The 17,239-nt window shown below is 41.6% G+C and overlaps 1 protein-coding gene across 4 annotated transcripts in view; it reads left to right on the forward strand.

The window, feature by feature from the left end:
* Positions 1-17,239, forward strand: part of FAM149A (family with sequence similarity 149 member A) — a 42,922-nt gene that overhangs the window by 14,216 nt on the left and 11,467 nt on the right. Inside the window, exons 2-8 of one of the 4 annotated variants that reach the window (XM_024759927.1) lie at positions 1-250; positions 10,316-10,426; positions 10,713-10,851; positions 13,081-13,223; positions 14,480-14,605; positions 15,273-15,443; positions 16,027-16,217. The exon at positions 1-250 is cut by the window's left edge and continues 35 nt beyond it. In XM_024759927.1, coding sequence (XP_024615695.1) covers positions 1-250; positions 10,316-10,426; positions 10,713-10,851; positions 13,081-13,223; positions 14,480-14,605; positions 15,273-15,443; positions 16,027-16,217 — 1,131 coding nt within the window. Of the gene's footprint in view, positions 251-10,315; positions 10,427-10,712; positions 10,852-13,080; positions 13,224-14,479; positions 14,606-15,272; positions 15,444-16,026; positions 16,218-17,239 lie in introns of those variants that run through there. The other 3 variants (XM_024759931.1, XM_024759930.1, XM_024759929.1) reach the window with 3 other exon arrangements.

A 17,239-nucleotide genomic window follows, 5' to 3' on the forward strand; every position in this document is an offset into this window, starting at 1 on the left:
CCCTGGTGGCCGTGGCGCGGCCGCCCCCGGGCCCTGGCGGGGTCTTGGCGGCGCTGCCGTCCATCGGGGGCTCCGCGGGCAGCGGCAGTGTGACCGCGAGCGCACGGAACCCTCGCCCGCCCGGCCCCGGGGAGCGAGAGCCCGGCGCTCGGGTGCCACCCGGGCCTGGCTCCGAGACCCTGTTCTTCACCCTGCCGGACCTCGGCGAGGAGTGGGCCTCGGACAGCGACTCGGAGGACGGCCGAGAAGCGTGAGTAGCGGCTGGGGCCAGGCAGGTCCTTCTTGGGTTGGGACCCCTGCGCCTCCACCTGTCACACCCACCTTGCCAGGCGCCCGTTACAAAACTGCACTATTTGCAGTAACTTCCACTAAGTGCCCTGGGTACGTCCCTGCACTTTTCTGGGATCCTCATTCCTCGGCTTTTCTTTTCAAACACAGGCTGTGACAGGCTTTTGATCAACTTTCTCGGAGGTAATCCTCTGCTGTTCACTAGCAGAGAGGGAGGGAAGATGAAGCGGGACTTGAAGGAGAGGAGGACAAAGTTTTGTTTCTTTTCTAGCTGAAGCTTTGACTCAGGTCATTTGATAGTCAGGTTTCCTTAAGGACTTTGAAAGGAGCCTTTCTCTAATGCAGGATACGGCGGACGTGCAGGGTACCCAATACCTACACTGGCGGCTATAATTTTAAGAAATGGTGAGGCACACGGCGCCTCCCTCCTTTTCAAGGATCAGCCCCAATTCTCATCCTAAGTGGGATTTTTGTGTGTGTGAGACATTGAGTTGATTTACATATGTATAACATCATCTGACACAAATGGATTTGTATCATATAGCCTAGAGCTCCTGTGTTACTGCCATGGGGCCCTGAGGTACTCTGGAAACGCTGACTGACTTCGTGGGAGCCATCTCAATGGGAATTAGGGGACACTTCCCTCAACACACTGACATACACACACACACTCACACTCACACACTACCCTTTCACCACCAGGAGCAGTGATGAAAACATTCCTCTTGTAAAATGTGGATTTTAGAACAAAGGCAAATTTTATTTTTTTAATGAGAAGATATAGCTCCTCTTAGTGGGTATAAAAATGTTCAGTCTTCTTGAATTTCACAAAAGGATAGTGAAATGTTCAAAGGCAAACCAGAAAGTCCCGTTCACGGACGGAGATTTCTGTATTGTCATCTAGCAAAGGAAGAATGGTCAGGGAAGAATGGTCAGGCCTGTTAGCAGAGAAGCTCTCTTCTCCCCCCAGAAATGGACAGGAAAACTTTTGCATTAAGACTGATTCTAACTCAATCAAAATTTAAATAACTATTTTCACAAAACTGCGTGACGTTCATCTCAGTGCTAAAATAAGTTAAAGAGTAAGTTGTTCCTTTTCATTTAAAATATTATATTATGAAATAGATGAATCAACTGATTTTTTTTTCCCCTAAGGAAAATCAGTTGCATTTGGATAAGTGGCTAGAATACATATGTCTAAGGAATTGGGCCTTTGTTATTGGCTACTGGTCCTTAACATTTATGCAATTAATGTTTTATGAGCAAATAGATATACACACTGACCTTAAACTCTAGTCTTAGTGTTTTTTTCCAACAGGCACTGAAACATTCAGCATGGCCAGTGGAAAGCACTGGTGCTGGTTTCCGTTCTTAAACATCTTTTTTTTTTTTTTTTACGTCTTACTCTTCCGCCATCTTCAAGGTCCCCCGTTCTTAAACATCTTAAACCATGTTAGCATTGTCCAAAAATCCTTAATGGATACTTTTTGAATAACACTGTATTTGGCACTATTTACAGTATGCTAATCTACGTTAGCAAAGATATCCAACTGTACTGAAAGGGCAGACATTGAATTTTACACACTTGCTTTGAGGAATAATAGGTACAGATACGTGTGTTCAAGGATCTTCCTAATTATGTGCCTTGGTTCTCTCCATGGGACGTCTGACAGCCCTTCAAGTACATTAGTTTTATATATTTTTTTACATATGCAAATAGTCATGTTCCCTTCCTTCCATACCTCCTTTCTTTTTTTAATCATGAAGTTAACAAACGGATAAGGGAAAAGAAGAAAGAAAGGAATTTTTCCTTCAGTCTTACAGACCTTTTGCATCTTGAAGTATATTTTTTTCACTCCCGGATTTCTGGGGTGGCTATTTATAACACTGAATAAACAAACATGCTTCAGCACTGGATTTCAATTTTACAGCTACTAGCTTATCTGTCAGTTTGCAGTTAGCGGCTGCTAGTTATTAGCCTGCCTGATGAATAAAAAAATCGTGTACTTGGTTTTCTCAAGCCCAGGGGTGCAGAGAGTGGAAGATGGCTGAAGTAAGAATAAGAGAGGGAGGGGGGAAAGCACAGCTAGAGAGAATGTGGGTACGTGTAAAACAAGTGCAAGCAGATCTTGAGAAACAGGAGTCTAATTTGAAGACCACCACACTCATTTACAAAGAAAAGTCCTCATTCACAGTTTATATTTTTTGGAAGAAAACCCATGTATTTTACCTTTGACCTGATTCTGTCCTTGGCCTTTGTTAAAACGAAAAATAGTGAAATTAATTTGAGTGGGGACATATGCAAACTTTCAATTCGGAGCCTTTTCATTTTTCACTAAGGTGCTGTGTAATAGCATGAGTTTTGATCTCTGATTCATGGATTAAATAAATGACTGGCCCACAGAAGAGGGGTTCGCCCTTTTCAGTCCACAAGACATACTGGTGGCCACACTTGAACCAGAGGCCGAGATACTGAGTGGCCTTATTTACCTCTCTCCTGCATCCCCAGATGTGCGATTCAGCACTTTCATCCTCACCTTCACCTCCCTGTGTCTTTCACATATAAGTTGTCCCTCATTCACACTGGTTTCTGGTCTCCCCAGCCCTCTTTCCTACCTCCTTTTGCATTTCCGGTTTGAACTACACAGTTATCACCTTGTAAAAGGACTTTTCGTTTGTTCTGTAAATAGAAGAATTTCTAACAGTAGATGAGGCAGATAGATGGAGAATTGCTGTGTATGAAGGTTGGTAGGGTTAAACTTCACATGGTCAGGAAGTATTTCTATCTTTTTAAAATTATCGCTGATAACAGAGAGTCATTGCTCTTTTGAGTGATTGAGTTTTCTTGTTAAAGTCACGTAAGTGTGGAAATATCGTAGTTGGTGCCTGCAGGACTTGTTAACTTGACGGCCAATAAAATGAATGCAGGGACTTCTCTGAGGCAGCCCAGAGTTGGAGTGATACTTAAGGACCCAGGCAGGAATCCAATGAGTTGGATTCCAATCTCAAACCATTTGCTAGCTGTGTAATTCTGGGCAAGCTCTTCAGTTTTCCAAACTGTGGATTTTCCACCTGGACAAAATGGAGATAACAATACTTTCCTTATAGGGATGTTCCAAAAATTCATTGAAATAATATTTTAAGTGCCTAACACATGGAGAAGTGTTTAAAAAATAGTATCTGATGATTATCTGCTTCTTGGCACAGGAATGAAAATAGAAAACATGTTTCATTGAAGAATACATTGCAGGAGAAAAAGAGTGACAGAAAAAATTCATTGATATTTATTGTACAACTGTAATAAATGGCATCTTTTAGTGCAATTATTTGGGAGAACAAGTTGCAGTACACTCTAATCTTTCATTATTTTCCCTGTAAAATTTACAGAAGATAAAGTTTACTTTCATTAGTATTACTACTCATTGCTGTATAATACCTGGAAGAAAATGTATTTGCCACCCTGGGATCAAAGTTTTTTACTTTGCGAGACACTGCAGAATAACCAGTGGCATCACAAATCAAACCGAACATAGCCAGTACTTTGTACAGCTCTTGCACATTCCTACCCAGTGATCGTATTATATATATGCACAGCATATCTTTTTTTAAATGATAAACTCTTTGTCCTGTGACACTTAACACACACCCACAAAAGGCATTTAATAAATACTTATTAAAAGAATAAATGAAAATATTTTCATCACAAAATCCACTTTCATGGGTTCCTAACCTTACAAAAATCAAGAGGAAATTTAAATGTCCTTCTTTAAGAAATTGCCTTGCGCCTTTCTGTTTCATTGTCTTGGAGTTTTCCCAGAGTTAGTAATGCTTCCTGCTGGGAGTTTGCATTTCCACAGGGATGAATGGTGAGCTCAGTAGACCATAGTCATATGACTGTTACTTTCTATTACAGGCATATGACCATCAATTTCGTTAAAAATAGTAATGAACTTGACTTGGTCGTTCATGTCTAGCATTTGCTTAAACCCAAGAAAAGAATTTTGTTCTTAATGTCATACAGTAGAAGCTTTAAATTATCTTCTTTACTTTGTTATTATATTTGAAGTCTCAAAAATTGAATTTGAGCTATTATGTTCTGCTGTGTATTTAAAAAACACATTCTGAATTTTTTCTAATGTGATAGGTAACGTGTGTACTTGATATGTTAGCAGTTACCAGTTAGTTACCTGTTACCAATCCGTGATAAGTACAGAAAGTGAGGATAAGTCTTTAGAAAAGTTTATAGCAATTGACAGAGTAACTTTATGTCTGTTGACTGATAACAAACTTTTGGATTTGTATTTTGTGTATCTTTTTTTCCATTTTACTTCCTAGTAATTTATTTTCATTACACTTAAAAAATTATAACATCCACAATTTATAGGAAATTTTTTTTTTTTTTTGAGGGATGCGGGCCTCTCACTGTTGTGGCCTCTCCCATTGCTCCGTACGCGCAGGCTCAGCGGCCATGGCTCACAGGCCCAGCCGCTCCGCGTCATGTGGAATCTTCCCGGACCGGGCACGATCCCGTGTCCCCTGCATCGGCAAGCGGACTCTCAACCACTGCGCCACCAGGGAAGCCCCATAATATTATTCTTTACTTTTTTTCTTCCTGTCATGTCTCCTTTCATATAAATAGTATTAGCAGGTATGTGTTTATTTTAGGTACCATCAGTTTTCCTGATTCACACAAACACACACACATACACACCCTACATATATATACATATGTATGTATCATTAATTTCAGAATTTATAACCACTTACCACTTTAAAGCTGATGATTTGTAAACATGGTGAGGACCCTAGTATCCGTAGTTCAAGAAATGGATCATTGTTTTGCTGTTGGTAGTTGGTTTCTTATTATCATCTTAGGGTTGTCCATTAAGAGTCAGATTCAAAATAAATAAACTGGATTTTTCACTATTAAATGTAATAGGCATGGTTTACCTCTGTAGATGCTGAGCTGGAGGAATAGGTGGGCTTCTTTTTACCTATTCAGATTTAGAAGGCCTCAGATCTCAAAGGAGAATAGATGGCCACAGTAAGCTGGACTGTGTTCCAGCGTCCCGTTTATTCATTGTAATTATTAAGAATCTCTTATTGGGAAAAGGCACGCGACAGGTGGTGTCTGCCCTTGGACATGTTACTTTGAAAATGTGTATTACTTCAGCCAACTCACCCGTATTTCTCTCAGTTTATGAAAATGGTGGTTTGGCCATTTTGCTATCTCACGGCATAGAATCTGGTGACTCTAGTTCTGGTATTATTGTATGACTTCAAGATTGAAACAAGCATATATTAATAAACCAAAACACAGGTGTACTCTCCGGTTTGTAGAAAAGTTATTGGACTGTTATGAGATAAAGCATCTGTTTGAAGATGGGAGAGACAGGACGGCATCCTTCGGTGCCTAAGTAGACCTAGAGTTCCTGTTAATCAGATTAGCATCTTGCATTTAACAGGCTGAGACTTGAATTTTTTTTAAACCTCCCTCTACTTCCCTGCCCTCCCCCCCGCCACGCCCAACTAGGAATCCTTCGATGGGAGGCTGGGGGTAGGTGAAATTGTCTGTATTTCTCCGGTTCATTCAAATTCTATTTAAAAGGATTGAGGACAGCAAACACCTGTCTGGGTAGCCCCGGAGAAGGGGTGGGAAGGCCAGACCGGTGCGCACTGGAGGCCCAGAGAGGGCAGTGGGGCCGGCGGGTGCCCAGAGGCCTAGTGGCCCGCGGTCAAAGCTCAGGACACTGGGTTATAAAATGTGGCCCCTGGCAGCGGGAAGGGGGCACAGCGTGCTTTTCCGGAGGTCGGGATCCGGGGAGAGCGGGACGCGGACCGAGGGCAGAGGGCGGCGGGTGGGAGTGGGGGGCGCCGGCCGGCTCCGGAAGAGGGGACGCCACGGGGAACCGCCGACTGGCCCAGCCCGACCCCGGCGAGGGGCGCGGCGGCCAGTGGAGGAGGAGGAGGGAAAGGCGTGGGCCGGGAGGCGTGGCGTCGCCTCGCCGCGCCGCGCCGCGCAGGAATCTGGCGCTTTCGGGGCTGAGGGAGCCGAGGCGGAGGAAGCAGCGCCAGGCGGGCGGAGAACACCACGCCCCTGGACCGCGCAGCCCGGGCCGGGAGCGCCCCCGGCCGCGCCGCTCGAGACTCGCGGTTCCCGGCCGCACGTGCAGGGCTAGCGGGCGGGGGCGCAGGAATTTTTATCTGCTTGGAGAGTCAGAGTCCATCTGGTCTGTTTCCCTGCATCCATTCCTGAAATCTCGTGCTGACGCCATCAGGCTCTCCGGAGCGTTCGTGGCGTCTGAGATGACTTCTCTTCAATCCCAAGAGCCGGGAGCCTCGGTTGCTTCTAGAATGAGCTCGTATAAGTCAGGGCTTACCATCCTGCGTTCCAACCCATTCAGAATGCAGTACTCATTCCAGACAATCTTTTTAAGCAGAAATATAAATTTTGAAAGCTGCCATCACTTTAATTGAATTTCATTTTTAAAGTAAAGTTATTTATCTACTTATTTTTGGATGCGTTGGGTTTTCATTGCTGCGCAGGCTTTCTCTAGTTGCTTCGGGTCTGTGCAGTGTGCGAGCTTCTCATTGCGGTGGCTTCTCTTGTTATGGAGCGCAGGCTCTAGGCACGTGGGCTTCAGTAGTTGTGTCATGTGGGCTCAGTAGTTGTGGTGCACGGGCTTAGTTGCTCCGCGGCATGTGGGCTATTCACAGACCAGGGCTCGAACCCTTGTCCCCTGTACTGGCAGGTGGATTCTTAACCACTGCGCCACCAGGGAAGCCCCTAATAATTGAATTTCTATAGGGCAAAGTGGCAGAGGTTTGTGGGCTATCAAGAGGCAACTTTTAACAAGTAAAAGTAGATAATCTAGTAATTTCTTTGACAACTGAAATGGAGTGACTCGGGGAGATTGAGACTGAGCTTTAATTTAACTTTGATGCACCAACAAATTAGTGCAATATAGTTTGGTGGTTGCACTTCAGTCTACCCTAAAACCCAGATCCTGTTCTGAAATGAACAGCCTTTAACCTACCGACTAGCAGCATTTTATCATCTCTAAAACGTAAGCCGTATGGACAGGAACTAGTGTAAAACTGTTATGCCTACGTATTATGTAATAAAAGCTTATTAGACATCCCAGCCCTTTCAAGTTTTAAGATATTTAAATGACACATACTGTAAATTGTGTATACTTTCCTAGACTCTATAGATTACATGAGTTGACAGTTACAGGGAATTAAAGATGTTCAATATTATGCCTGAAACAACTGTACAATGCATGGTTAGAGGACAGAGAAACCACAAGATTCAAAACAAAACGTAAAAAGAAAAAAGGCAAGTTCTATACATTCTGTTCTTCATTCACAATGTCAGTAATGTGGTTTCTGGAGAGACATGGAGATCAGATGGCCTGGGTCCTGGAACCAGCTGCAGCCCTATCTGCTTTGTGACCTTGGAGAGTCATTGAGTTTACTGGGCTCAAATTCCTCTTCAGAATTCCTCTGAACTTTGTGGTCAAACGTATATGTTATTAAGCTGAACTCTGACGTTTAAGACATTCCACAGAAGTATAGGGACTTCGAAGGAGGGGAGGCAGGGAAAAGCCCAGGAGAAAAGAGCTGGAGAAACGGTGTGGAGGCAGCTGGTGTTTTCAGGCATCTGTTTTATGGTAATCCGTCCCCTACCCAGCATCTCTGAGTCTTGAAGACCTCCTGTCCTCAGCTACACCTTGAAGTGCGTAGGAATGCTGATCTGCGCAAGGATATGCTACAATGTCAAGAGAGGAATTCCTTCTTCCATTTTGTAAACAGCTTTCTTCTTAGTTTGAAAAGTCACCCCTTTTCCCCCTTAGAAAATGGCAAATTTTCTGAAGGAAGAAATTATTGTTCATTGAAAACAAAACAAACTAGCCTGAGTCTGAGTAGTGAATTTAGCTTTCAAGTTGCACAAAAGGCAGAGGAGAAGCTCAAAGAAAGAAAGGTGGACGTGAGTGGATTAGACACTCCATAAAAAGTCATTTTGGGAGATACCTGCTACGCTAAGAGCTGTGGATCTTCTTTCTTCATAAAGGATGAAAAATTCTCTGGCAATATCTTGGATGTGGAGGATATTTTCATGTCCAGTCACAATGTCATCTTTTGTATTAAGCAGGAACATTCTGAGTAATTAGAGGGCCAAAGCACACTCTTTGTTTGAGGTACTAATTTAGTCTTTGCCTAGTGATTCTTCCAATAAACAGAGAGCATCTCTAGGTGTCAGGCAGTATTTTAAGTGCTACAGATAGAAGACATTAATAAAGTATCAGGAACATCCCAATAAAAAAACTAAAGTCCCAAGAGAGATGTATATAATAGGAAATGCCGGGAGAGGTGAAAAAAACCCAAGAAAATGGTGTTTTCATCGTGTGGCATATGCCAGCAATAATAGCAGTGAAAGCAACCTGATCTACCCGGCTTATGTAGACACTTTACAGACTCCATCTAATTTAAGTCTCACAACAACTGGAGAAGTAACTTCTCAAGCACACAGCCTGTCAGTGGCAGAGCAAGATTCCAATCCATGTTATTATTCTATGGGTATTACAAAAGAACAGTATTTTATCTAATTCACCACCCTGAGGTTTAAAATTCTTTCTCAATAACAAGCAAATTAACTCATATACCAGTATATATTTTGTAACATTCAAAGCAGATCTATTTGATGTAATTTTTTGTTGATTGCCTCTTTTATGTCATAAGCATTTTTATGTTTATCTAGAGTTATAGAGTCACGTGGAAATGACTGAATAGGGCTAGAGGTAAAGCAATTTATTGGCATAAAAGCTTGTCCTGTGTTCTTTTCTCTGCTACCCTTTCTTTAACATTTATTCTCAGGATTGCCTGGTGTACTTAACGACTGTTGAGCAATAAAGAGAGGAAAAAAATCCTTTAATTCTGTTATTCTCTCTTGTAAAGACATCTATATGATCGCTCACCTCTGTTTATAGTAATTAATTTGTTTTAACAATTCTCTTTTTTGTAGAGTACTGTAGGTATACAACTAAGGACAGAACTGATTCTCTGATTAATATTTTTTTAAAACTCTATTTACATACAGAAATATAAATGATGAAAATTAGGTACCATTTAATTGAAAACAAAAGCAAACTTTTTAAATGAGTGGTGTCCCTGTTAGAAACATTGAAAGTTGACATTTTTTCCCCAAATGACTATCATATCTTAAGTTAATATAAAATATAAGTTATTTGTATGGGAAAATATTATTTCTATAAAAGAACAGAAGTTGTTTACTGTTAAACGTTAGGAAGGTATTTAACTAGAGGGAAGTAAATGTTTTAAAAGGTTCAATGAAAGGACATTTTAATGATTAACACTAACTGGGCTATACAAGCCAGGTTTAATGCCTTATTTAAAATTGAGAGATTTCTTCTGTTTTAGTTTTCCATTACTCTTAATATTTTAAAACTCTCTACAAATCAGGCTACAAACCAAGCTAGAATGCCAAACTAAAGTGAGTTATTATTTGTGTGTTTCAGTCATTTCTTTTATTTCTTTATGTGTTTAGTGATTCAAACGAAGTTGATATATTTCGGAATTAATAAGGAATTATCGAGTTTTTTTCGTGCAAGGCTGGTTGGCTTTTGCAAGCTCCAGGGCACCTGGTCAAGGGATACGAGGGACCTGAAATCTAGCTCATGTTTCCATTGCCGAGTTTTGGAGTGAGGCTCCACCTAGGTTTGGAGCAACTTTTATCAGTCTGGCTGAGTCACAAGAAGTTGTTTTTTTCCCAGTTTACATAACAGTTCATGTAGGTTAATAACAACCTTGATTCTAAGAAAAATTAAAATGGTAGGGAACTAGGCTCAGTGTCTTGAGGCGTGTGGGGGTGTGTGTGCGCACACACATGTGTGTTTAGGGGGACATGGTAGGAGGAGAGGAGCAACTTTCTACAAAAGGAAATTTTAAATGTCTTAATGAATACACTTACTACATTACAGATACTTTTCATATTTTATTTTTTCAGAAGAGGACTGCCAGAAGGATCTGGAAAGCAGAGTTTTGCTGTGAAAAGCAAAGATCCTTTACCTACACATTTTACAAGAAATGTACAGAAAGCCATTGATAAATATACCCGGTAAGAATTAGTCTGTTAAATGTGTCTGATTGCAGAATGAAGATGTGCCCATAGTGAATATGGGAAACAGAGTCACTGGTGGGCCATGAATTTCCACAAGTAAAATTAGCAGTTTCATTTTTAGCCAACTGAAATGTTGCACTGTATAAATCTTTTAAAGTCAGTGCTGTGAAAATTAACCAAAATATTTAAATAAAGTCTTTGAGGAAGTGGGCACAAGGTCAAGCCGCTTCCCAGTATGCCCTCTTCTCAGTAAATGTTATTTATGTTACATTTCTTCCTACAGTGAATCCGTGTCATCGTTTTCATCAAATGGAAGCCCCGTGCCCACAGAAGCGCCCAGCTCCTGGTCTGGGTCCGGGACACACAGTTCAACCACAGGCTTATCAACCGAGAGGAGCTCCATTTACTCTTGGAGAGATGATGTATGTCTCACAAAATTTTGGGTAATCCCATGGTTATAACTTACAATGATGACTTGCTTTCTTATTTAAAAAAAAATCTTTTTGCCAATTTTAAAAGCATTACCTAGTCCACACATACATATACATAAATATAAAAGCACTTACATGTCACACATGAAAACTGAACTTACAGAAACTCTAAGTAAAAATTGCCCATAATCGCATAGTCCAGAGTCTTAGATGTTGTTAGTTTTGTTTTTTCCACCTCCCAACCCTCCCCCTCAGGTTGTTATATATGATTTCTTGTATAATACCTATGGCTGGAGGTTCAGGAGAGACTGACAGTTAGGGGCTTGAGTAAGAGAAAAATTGGGGGAAAATAAAAGCTGTAAAGAAGAAGAATCACCATGATTAGGGAATTTCCCCTAAATATTCTAAGCCAGATGTTTTACTTTGAACGCTAGCTGGAAGATGTTAACCGTAACCCCTTAGGGCGACTCCTCTGGGTGGGACTTGGAAGTCTGCAGCCCAGGCTCATGTTCAGATCTCTGTGATTGCACGGTGGCCGACCTCTTATACCCTCAAGAGTCGGTGAGAATTCGCAGACACAGGCTTTGGTGAGGCCCCTGTGGCTGTGGACGAGTCCCCAGGGGAGCTCCTTGGATGTTCTAAGTCCTGCCCCTTTCTTGTTTGTGTTCTGGTTTTCATTTACTTCTTTAAAGGCCGCTCTCGCCCACATGGCGCGCGGGGGTCTGCTCCCAGGGATGGTTTTGTAGCAGCGATTGTGCAAGGGGCCAGAGGGAGAGGGCTGTGCTGCGGGGGGAGACTGAAGGGGAGCCAGCTGTGAGTCAGGCCCTTTCAGACAGGATGGGACTCTGTCACTTGGGATGAACAGCCCGCACCCTCACGCCCGCGCCCTGCCGCCCTGGCTCTTCGGTCAAAAGTGTGCCGACGGGAAGATGGCTGAGGACCATTGCTTTATGAAGCAATACGGTCCAAATTCTGGGATTCCTTTGGTACAAATTTTCAGGTAATTATCCATAGAGAGTCTTATGCCTTCCATGTGTAGAATTTATTCCAGCCCCTAGACAGTAAATTTTGCTTAGAATCTAAAAACATTCATTTACTTTTTCATAGGTGATACTTGCAAAAGCAACAAAATACAAAAGACCGAAAAATGAAAATAAGCCCTCTTCCACACTCCAGCCACCCAGTCCCCTCGTAGGAGGCAAATATTCTTCTGAGTTTTCTCCTTATTTTCATTTTAAAAGGGGTAATTCAACCCCCCTGCAGTCTGGGAATCTAGTTTGTTATCAGTTGGGGGGAAGAAGTAACATGGAAAATATCGAATTTTTGCTGTGAAAATCTATGAAAAGTCTGTGAAAATCAACCTAAATTGACCATTTTGCATCAGGTATGTCAGGCTGAATACGCACTTGGTCGCTCTGAGTTGTGGGTTAGATTTCAGGTTCACCTGCCACCCCCCAACCCCCAGGGAGAAAACTGAACAGGGCTCTCGCCCTGCAGCCCCCGGTACAGTGTTGGCTCTTCCAATTGTAGTTATGTTCATTTTTTCCTCACTGGCTGTGGAGACGATAGGTCTGTTACTTCTCCATCATGGAGAATATATGGAAAGGCTGGAGGGTTTTCTCACTGACCGTTCACTGTGGCCATAGCCCAAGAACCTCTTAAGGCCACACAAGAAAAATGAATGCTCTGGCCCCGCCCTAATAGCCACGTCTCTTAGGATACCTTAGGTGGGTTTCTTTTTCTGTTTCCTTGATTAAAAGAAAGTGAATGGCCCTTTCTATGAAATAATTTTCCTTTTCATTAGAAAAAAAAGTTTGTAATTTGCAGATGTACTTAGGTGTCTCATGCCCAGCTACGTGAGGGACACGTCTGTGTGCATATATGTGTGCACGTGTAAGTGCTTAGCTATATGGTGTGTGTGTCTGTCATTATCAATGTCTGTGTCAATATGTATGTTCATACCTGAAACTATGTCTATGTACAATCTTGAATAGGTCTCATAACTCTAGTTATGAGAATTTCTAGTACTAGAAATTATCTCTATTTAACAGTTAAGGAAACTGAGTCTCAAAGTGGGATGTAATTTTTCAGAAGAGTAAAAATTGGAGCCCTGGTATGTCTGGGAGGGCTCCCTCCTATATAAATTTGTAAGTATCATTGATTCCGAAGCCCGTATTTACAACTTCTGGTCTTGTAACTAAATGTGCATTTCTATTTTAGGAGTTTGACAAAGCCAATGCACAGAAAGTACAGCAGTTATTCTGGGAGGTCGAGGAAATGTTATTTGAAGGGAAAGTAAGCCCTCAGACCCAGAATCTACGGGCTGAATGCAGTGAGTGGGCAAGAAGGTCCCTCCATCTGAGGTAAGGGGATTGTTCATAGTAATTCTCCAGAATGTGTTTGGGAACCGCTCACTCTTGACCTGTTCAATAAGTTGGGTATATTTTGAGTAAAAGCACTTGTCAAAATATGTATCTGGAACACGTGTCCTTTACTGAGAGATCACATCCTTTGCAATGGTGTCTGAGGAAATCTGGAGACATTCCGATACTCAAGTGCATTTTAATTAGTGAGAAGCAAATGTAGCTCATCCCCAGAAAGGCATTGCACGCATCACAAATGCGAGAATGGAAGAAGGGCAGGAGTTATCCTTTACCTTCACACTCACTAGTCTGTGAGCAACATGTATCTGCCCTTGAGAGCAGTGCACAGGGCAGGGTTGGGCAGGGGAGGTGGACAGAGTGATTATTTGCTGAGTGATTGGATAGGTGAATCTGACCATCTCACCAAGATTCCTTATGTAGGAAGGATCATCTATTTTTTTTATATCAAAGATGGAAGATGTAGATGAGTAAAAAGGGAAGATGTTCTTCCTTCAGTTACTCAGCCAAACCTACTTAGAGGGAAAAAAAATAATCCATGTCAGTTATCTGAAGTTCCTCTATATTATATCTGGGGAGAATAAATTAGAACACTCGTACAAATGTTGATAGGTTTTCTGGTTACCTCAACTAAGTAACTTTTTAAAGATCTTGACTAAACAGGTTTTTATTTTTCCTCTCCAGTCCTTTGTAAGCCCCTGCCTTGTGTGCACTAGATATCAATGATGGATACGGACTTTTCTAGGCATCGTGGTGCACTTGCCTGAAGTCCAGGAGCTCAGATCTGTTTCTTTCAGTGTTGTCTTACATACTTAAGATAAAAATGAAGGAGGAGAGGGTAGAAAAAAGGAAAGATGACAAGGACTGTAAGCCTAGTGTATGCATTATGTATATATCAGTTAACATTTATAGAGAGCTTCTGTGTGCCCAGCATTACCCCTAGTTGTCTGAATCTGGTTACATTATCTATCAGCTACTCGTTAGTCCTACAAGGCCACTATTATTCTACTTTGCATACAAAATCGAACTGATGAAATCAGTGGCTCAGGGAGCCTGAAAACTTTGCCTCAGGTCCCTTCATCAGTGGCAAGAACTGTCTGTCCTCTTCCCTCAAAGCCTGTGGTTTTCCTGTGATCCTTCAAAATACTATAGGGAAGTCCATTACCCAACTTTTAAAATTGCAAAACATCTTTCCCTTTCCAATCAAAAATATTAGTTTCCTTTTTTTTCACTTGCAGAGTATTAGGAAGACAGCTTGTCCTGCCCACTGATGAAGGGGTCCAGCATTTCCAGGGCAGCAAACCTGCTTCTGCCGTCCACAGACCCTTCTCTGACAACTGTGAACCCAGCAGCAACATCAGAGAGTATGTTGCTAGAAGTTACTTTTGAAAAGTATTTTAAATTGCATTTTAGTTATACTTTTTCATGTCTATCTGAGCCATGAGCCTTGGCTCCAACAATTTGGAAGTTTAGATTTCAATGAAGGGCAGGTAGAGCATTTTTTTTTTTACCCAAGATGCTTCTGATTTGCAATTGATGATGGTGATGGTATGTGTTTGTGTAATACAAATATCAAGGGAGTTAACTTCTAAACTGTTTCAAAGACTCTGAAAGGCAGCCTAGATGCAAAATCAAAAACTGCTTTATTGTGATGGATCCTAAGCCACAGGGCAGTAACAGAATAAATAAAGCTCTATTCCGTTTTCTTTTGCTCACTAACAGATTTTGGTAAATCCCTCTATGCCATTCACACATATTCGGGACTGTGCCATGATATCCCTTCATTACAGCAAAGAGGAGACAAGCTTGTAGAATAATTTAGACTTTTAAGAAGCCCTTAAAAATTTGAATGATGTCTGAGCCAAAATGTTGCTTTTAAGTGTATGACTTTTGTCAAATGTAATATTTAGTGATTTTTAAAATTTGGGACTCTGTGGCTTTATGGATAATTTAAAGACCCACCACGATCATGTAGACATTGTATTGTTGATGTTCTGCAAACCCTCACGGAGAATCTGATTTTCCCCATAGGCTGTGCATCTCTGGCTCTCAAATAGTCCCAGCGGCACTCTCAGCCCTCACCCTGCCAGGTCCTGTTGGCACAGGGATTGCGGACCTCACAGCATGTTCATCCCTGGAAGAAGAGGTTTATGATGTGGATGGAAAGATTGAAGAGTATTTCGCTTTTGACAGAAAAGAAGAGTAAATAGAATTTTATTTGATATTGACTTAGTACAATAATATTTATTGGGCATGTATTTTGATTATATGCTCATTTAGTGTTTTGTGCGTTTTTCACTTATCCAAAAGATTTTCCATCCTTTTGAGAGTAACGTGCTCCCGAAAGCTTTTAGATTCCTGGCAGGATGTAGTTATGCTAGAGCAGCGTTTCGCTTTCTTACTGACAATGTGGCTCAGACAGAAAACAAGAATCGTGTTCAGCATGTTGTAGAAAGTGGAAAGGCAACTAGCGGCCTTTGTCCCCCGGGGCTCCAGGTGCCCTATACCTGGCCACCCATGGGGGCAAAGGGGAAAGTCCAGTCTTTGCACTAAATGCCTATTTGGTTCTTAGACAAAAGCGATCAGTATTGCATAATAAACATTTGCCTCCTGATTGAAAGCTGATACATTAAAAAATAGCAAAGTGCTGTTTAAAAAAGAATGTTGGGTTTATTTATATATGTACGATGTATACATATGCGTGCATGTTGGATAGATAGATAGGTGGCATTATTTGAACTTCAGCCTTTGATACTTTAGTGATGAGAATGGGTTTTATCCTTAGTGACAAGGACTGTCTTGAACAAAACCCAGCTCATCACCACAGGACGTGGCATAAGCACGGACTTCCTCCTGTATCCCCGCATGACTGTGTCGGAGACGCGGTGGCTGCAGAAGTGTTTGACCACGTCTGGACAGCTGTGGTGGAAATACTGGAAAAGCTGATTAGAAAAAACTGGGAAGTTACACTCACAGGTACTTAATTTGTACTTAATAAGTTGACCTAATGAAAAGAAAAAATAATTCCTGTTCCTCAGCTTTCTGTCCCACGAGTTTGGCCAAATCTAGGACCTGACTGGGGTGAGAAGGGAAGTTGGGTTTTCTGCCTTTATTCACAAGTGAGCTTTAATCACTTCAAAAAGGACATTCTCATTTTTTGAGCTATAAAAATAAGGTAGAGGCATTCCTGAAAAAAAACACAGAAATACACAAGAAAGAAGCTACAAGTCACTTTTTAAATTCTGGCTTAAAAAATTACCTAACTGGGCTTCCCTGGTGGCGCAGTGGTTGGGAGTCCGCCTGCCGATGCAGGGGACACAGGTTTGTGCCCCGGTCCGGGAAGATCCCACATGCTGCGGAGCGGCTGGACCCGTGAGCCATGGCCGCTGAGCCTGCGTTCCGCAACGTCCAGAGCCTGTGTTCCGCAACGGGAGAGGCCACAACAGTAAGAGGCCCGTGTACCACAAAAAAAAAAAAAAAAAATTTACCTAACTAATCTCTAATAATGGGATATTGTTTTTTAATTATAGATGACATTATTTATAAAATAAAATGTAAACAAAGCTAATTTATTAATCACTTCATTTACCTGTATAAAATGTTCTCTAAACTACTTGAAACTGAGCAGAAACAAATTATGGAAATGTCAGTGGTGGACAGTAGTGGCTAGTATTAACCAATTTGTATAATAGGGAAATAATCATTAAATATTAATAATTAAATTTTACTTAATTAAATTTACTTAATTAGATGTTACTTTTTCCAATCAAAGGGATTAATTGGGATATTATAAAGTACCAAGAATCCTTCTTGCCCCAGTGTATAATCCCGATTTTTCTACGTACCATTGCAATGATAGTCATTTCATTAGATGCTCTTGGAAAAGTGTCAGCCCATTGCTCTGTGGGGTCTGTCCTCTCTATAGGAAGGTTCAGCAGCCACAGTAGACTCATGGTATCGCAAGAACAAATATTCTCTTTGAACAGGGGATTTTTTTT

The sequence above is a fragment of the Neophocaena asiaeorientalis genome, unplaced genomic scaffold (assembly GCF_003031525.2).
Source record: "Neophocaena asiaeorientalis asiaeorientalis breed wild unplaced genomic scaffold, Neophocaena_asiaeorientalis_V1.1 scaffold521, whole genome shotgun sequence".
Taxonomy (NCBI): domain Eukaryota; kingdom Metazoa; phylum Chordata; class Mammalia; order Artiodactyla; family Phocoenidae; genus Neophocaena; species Neophocaena asiaeorientalis.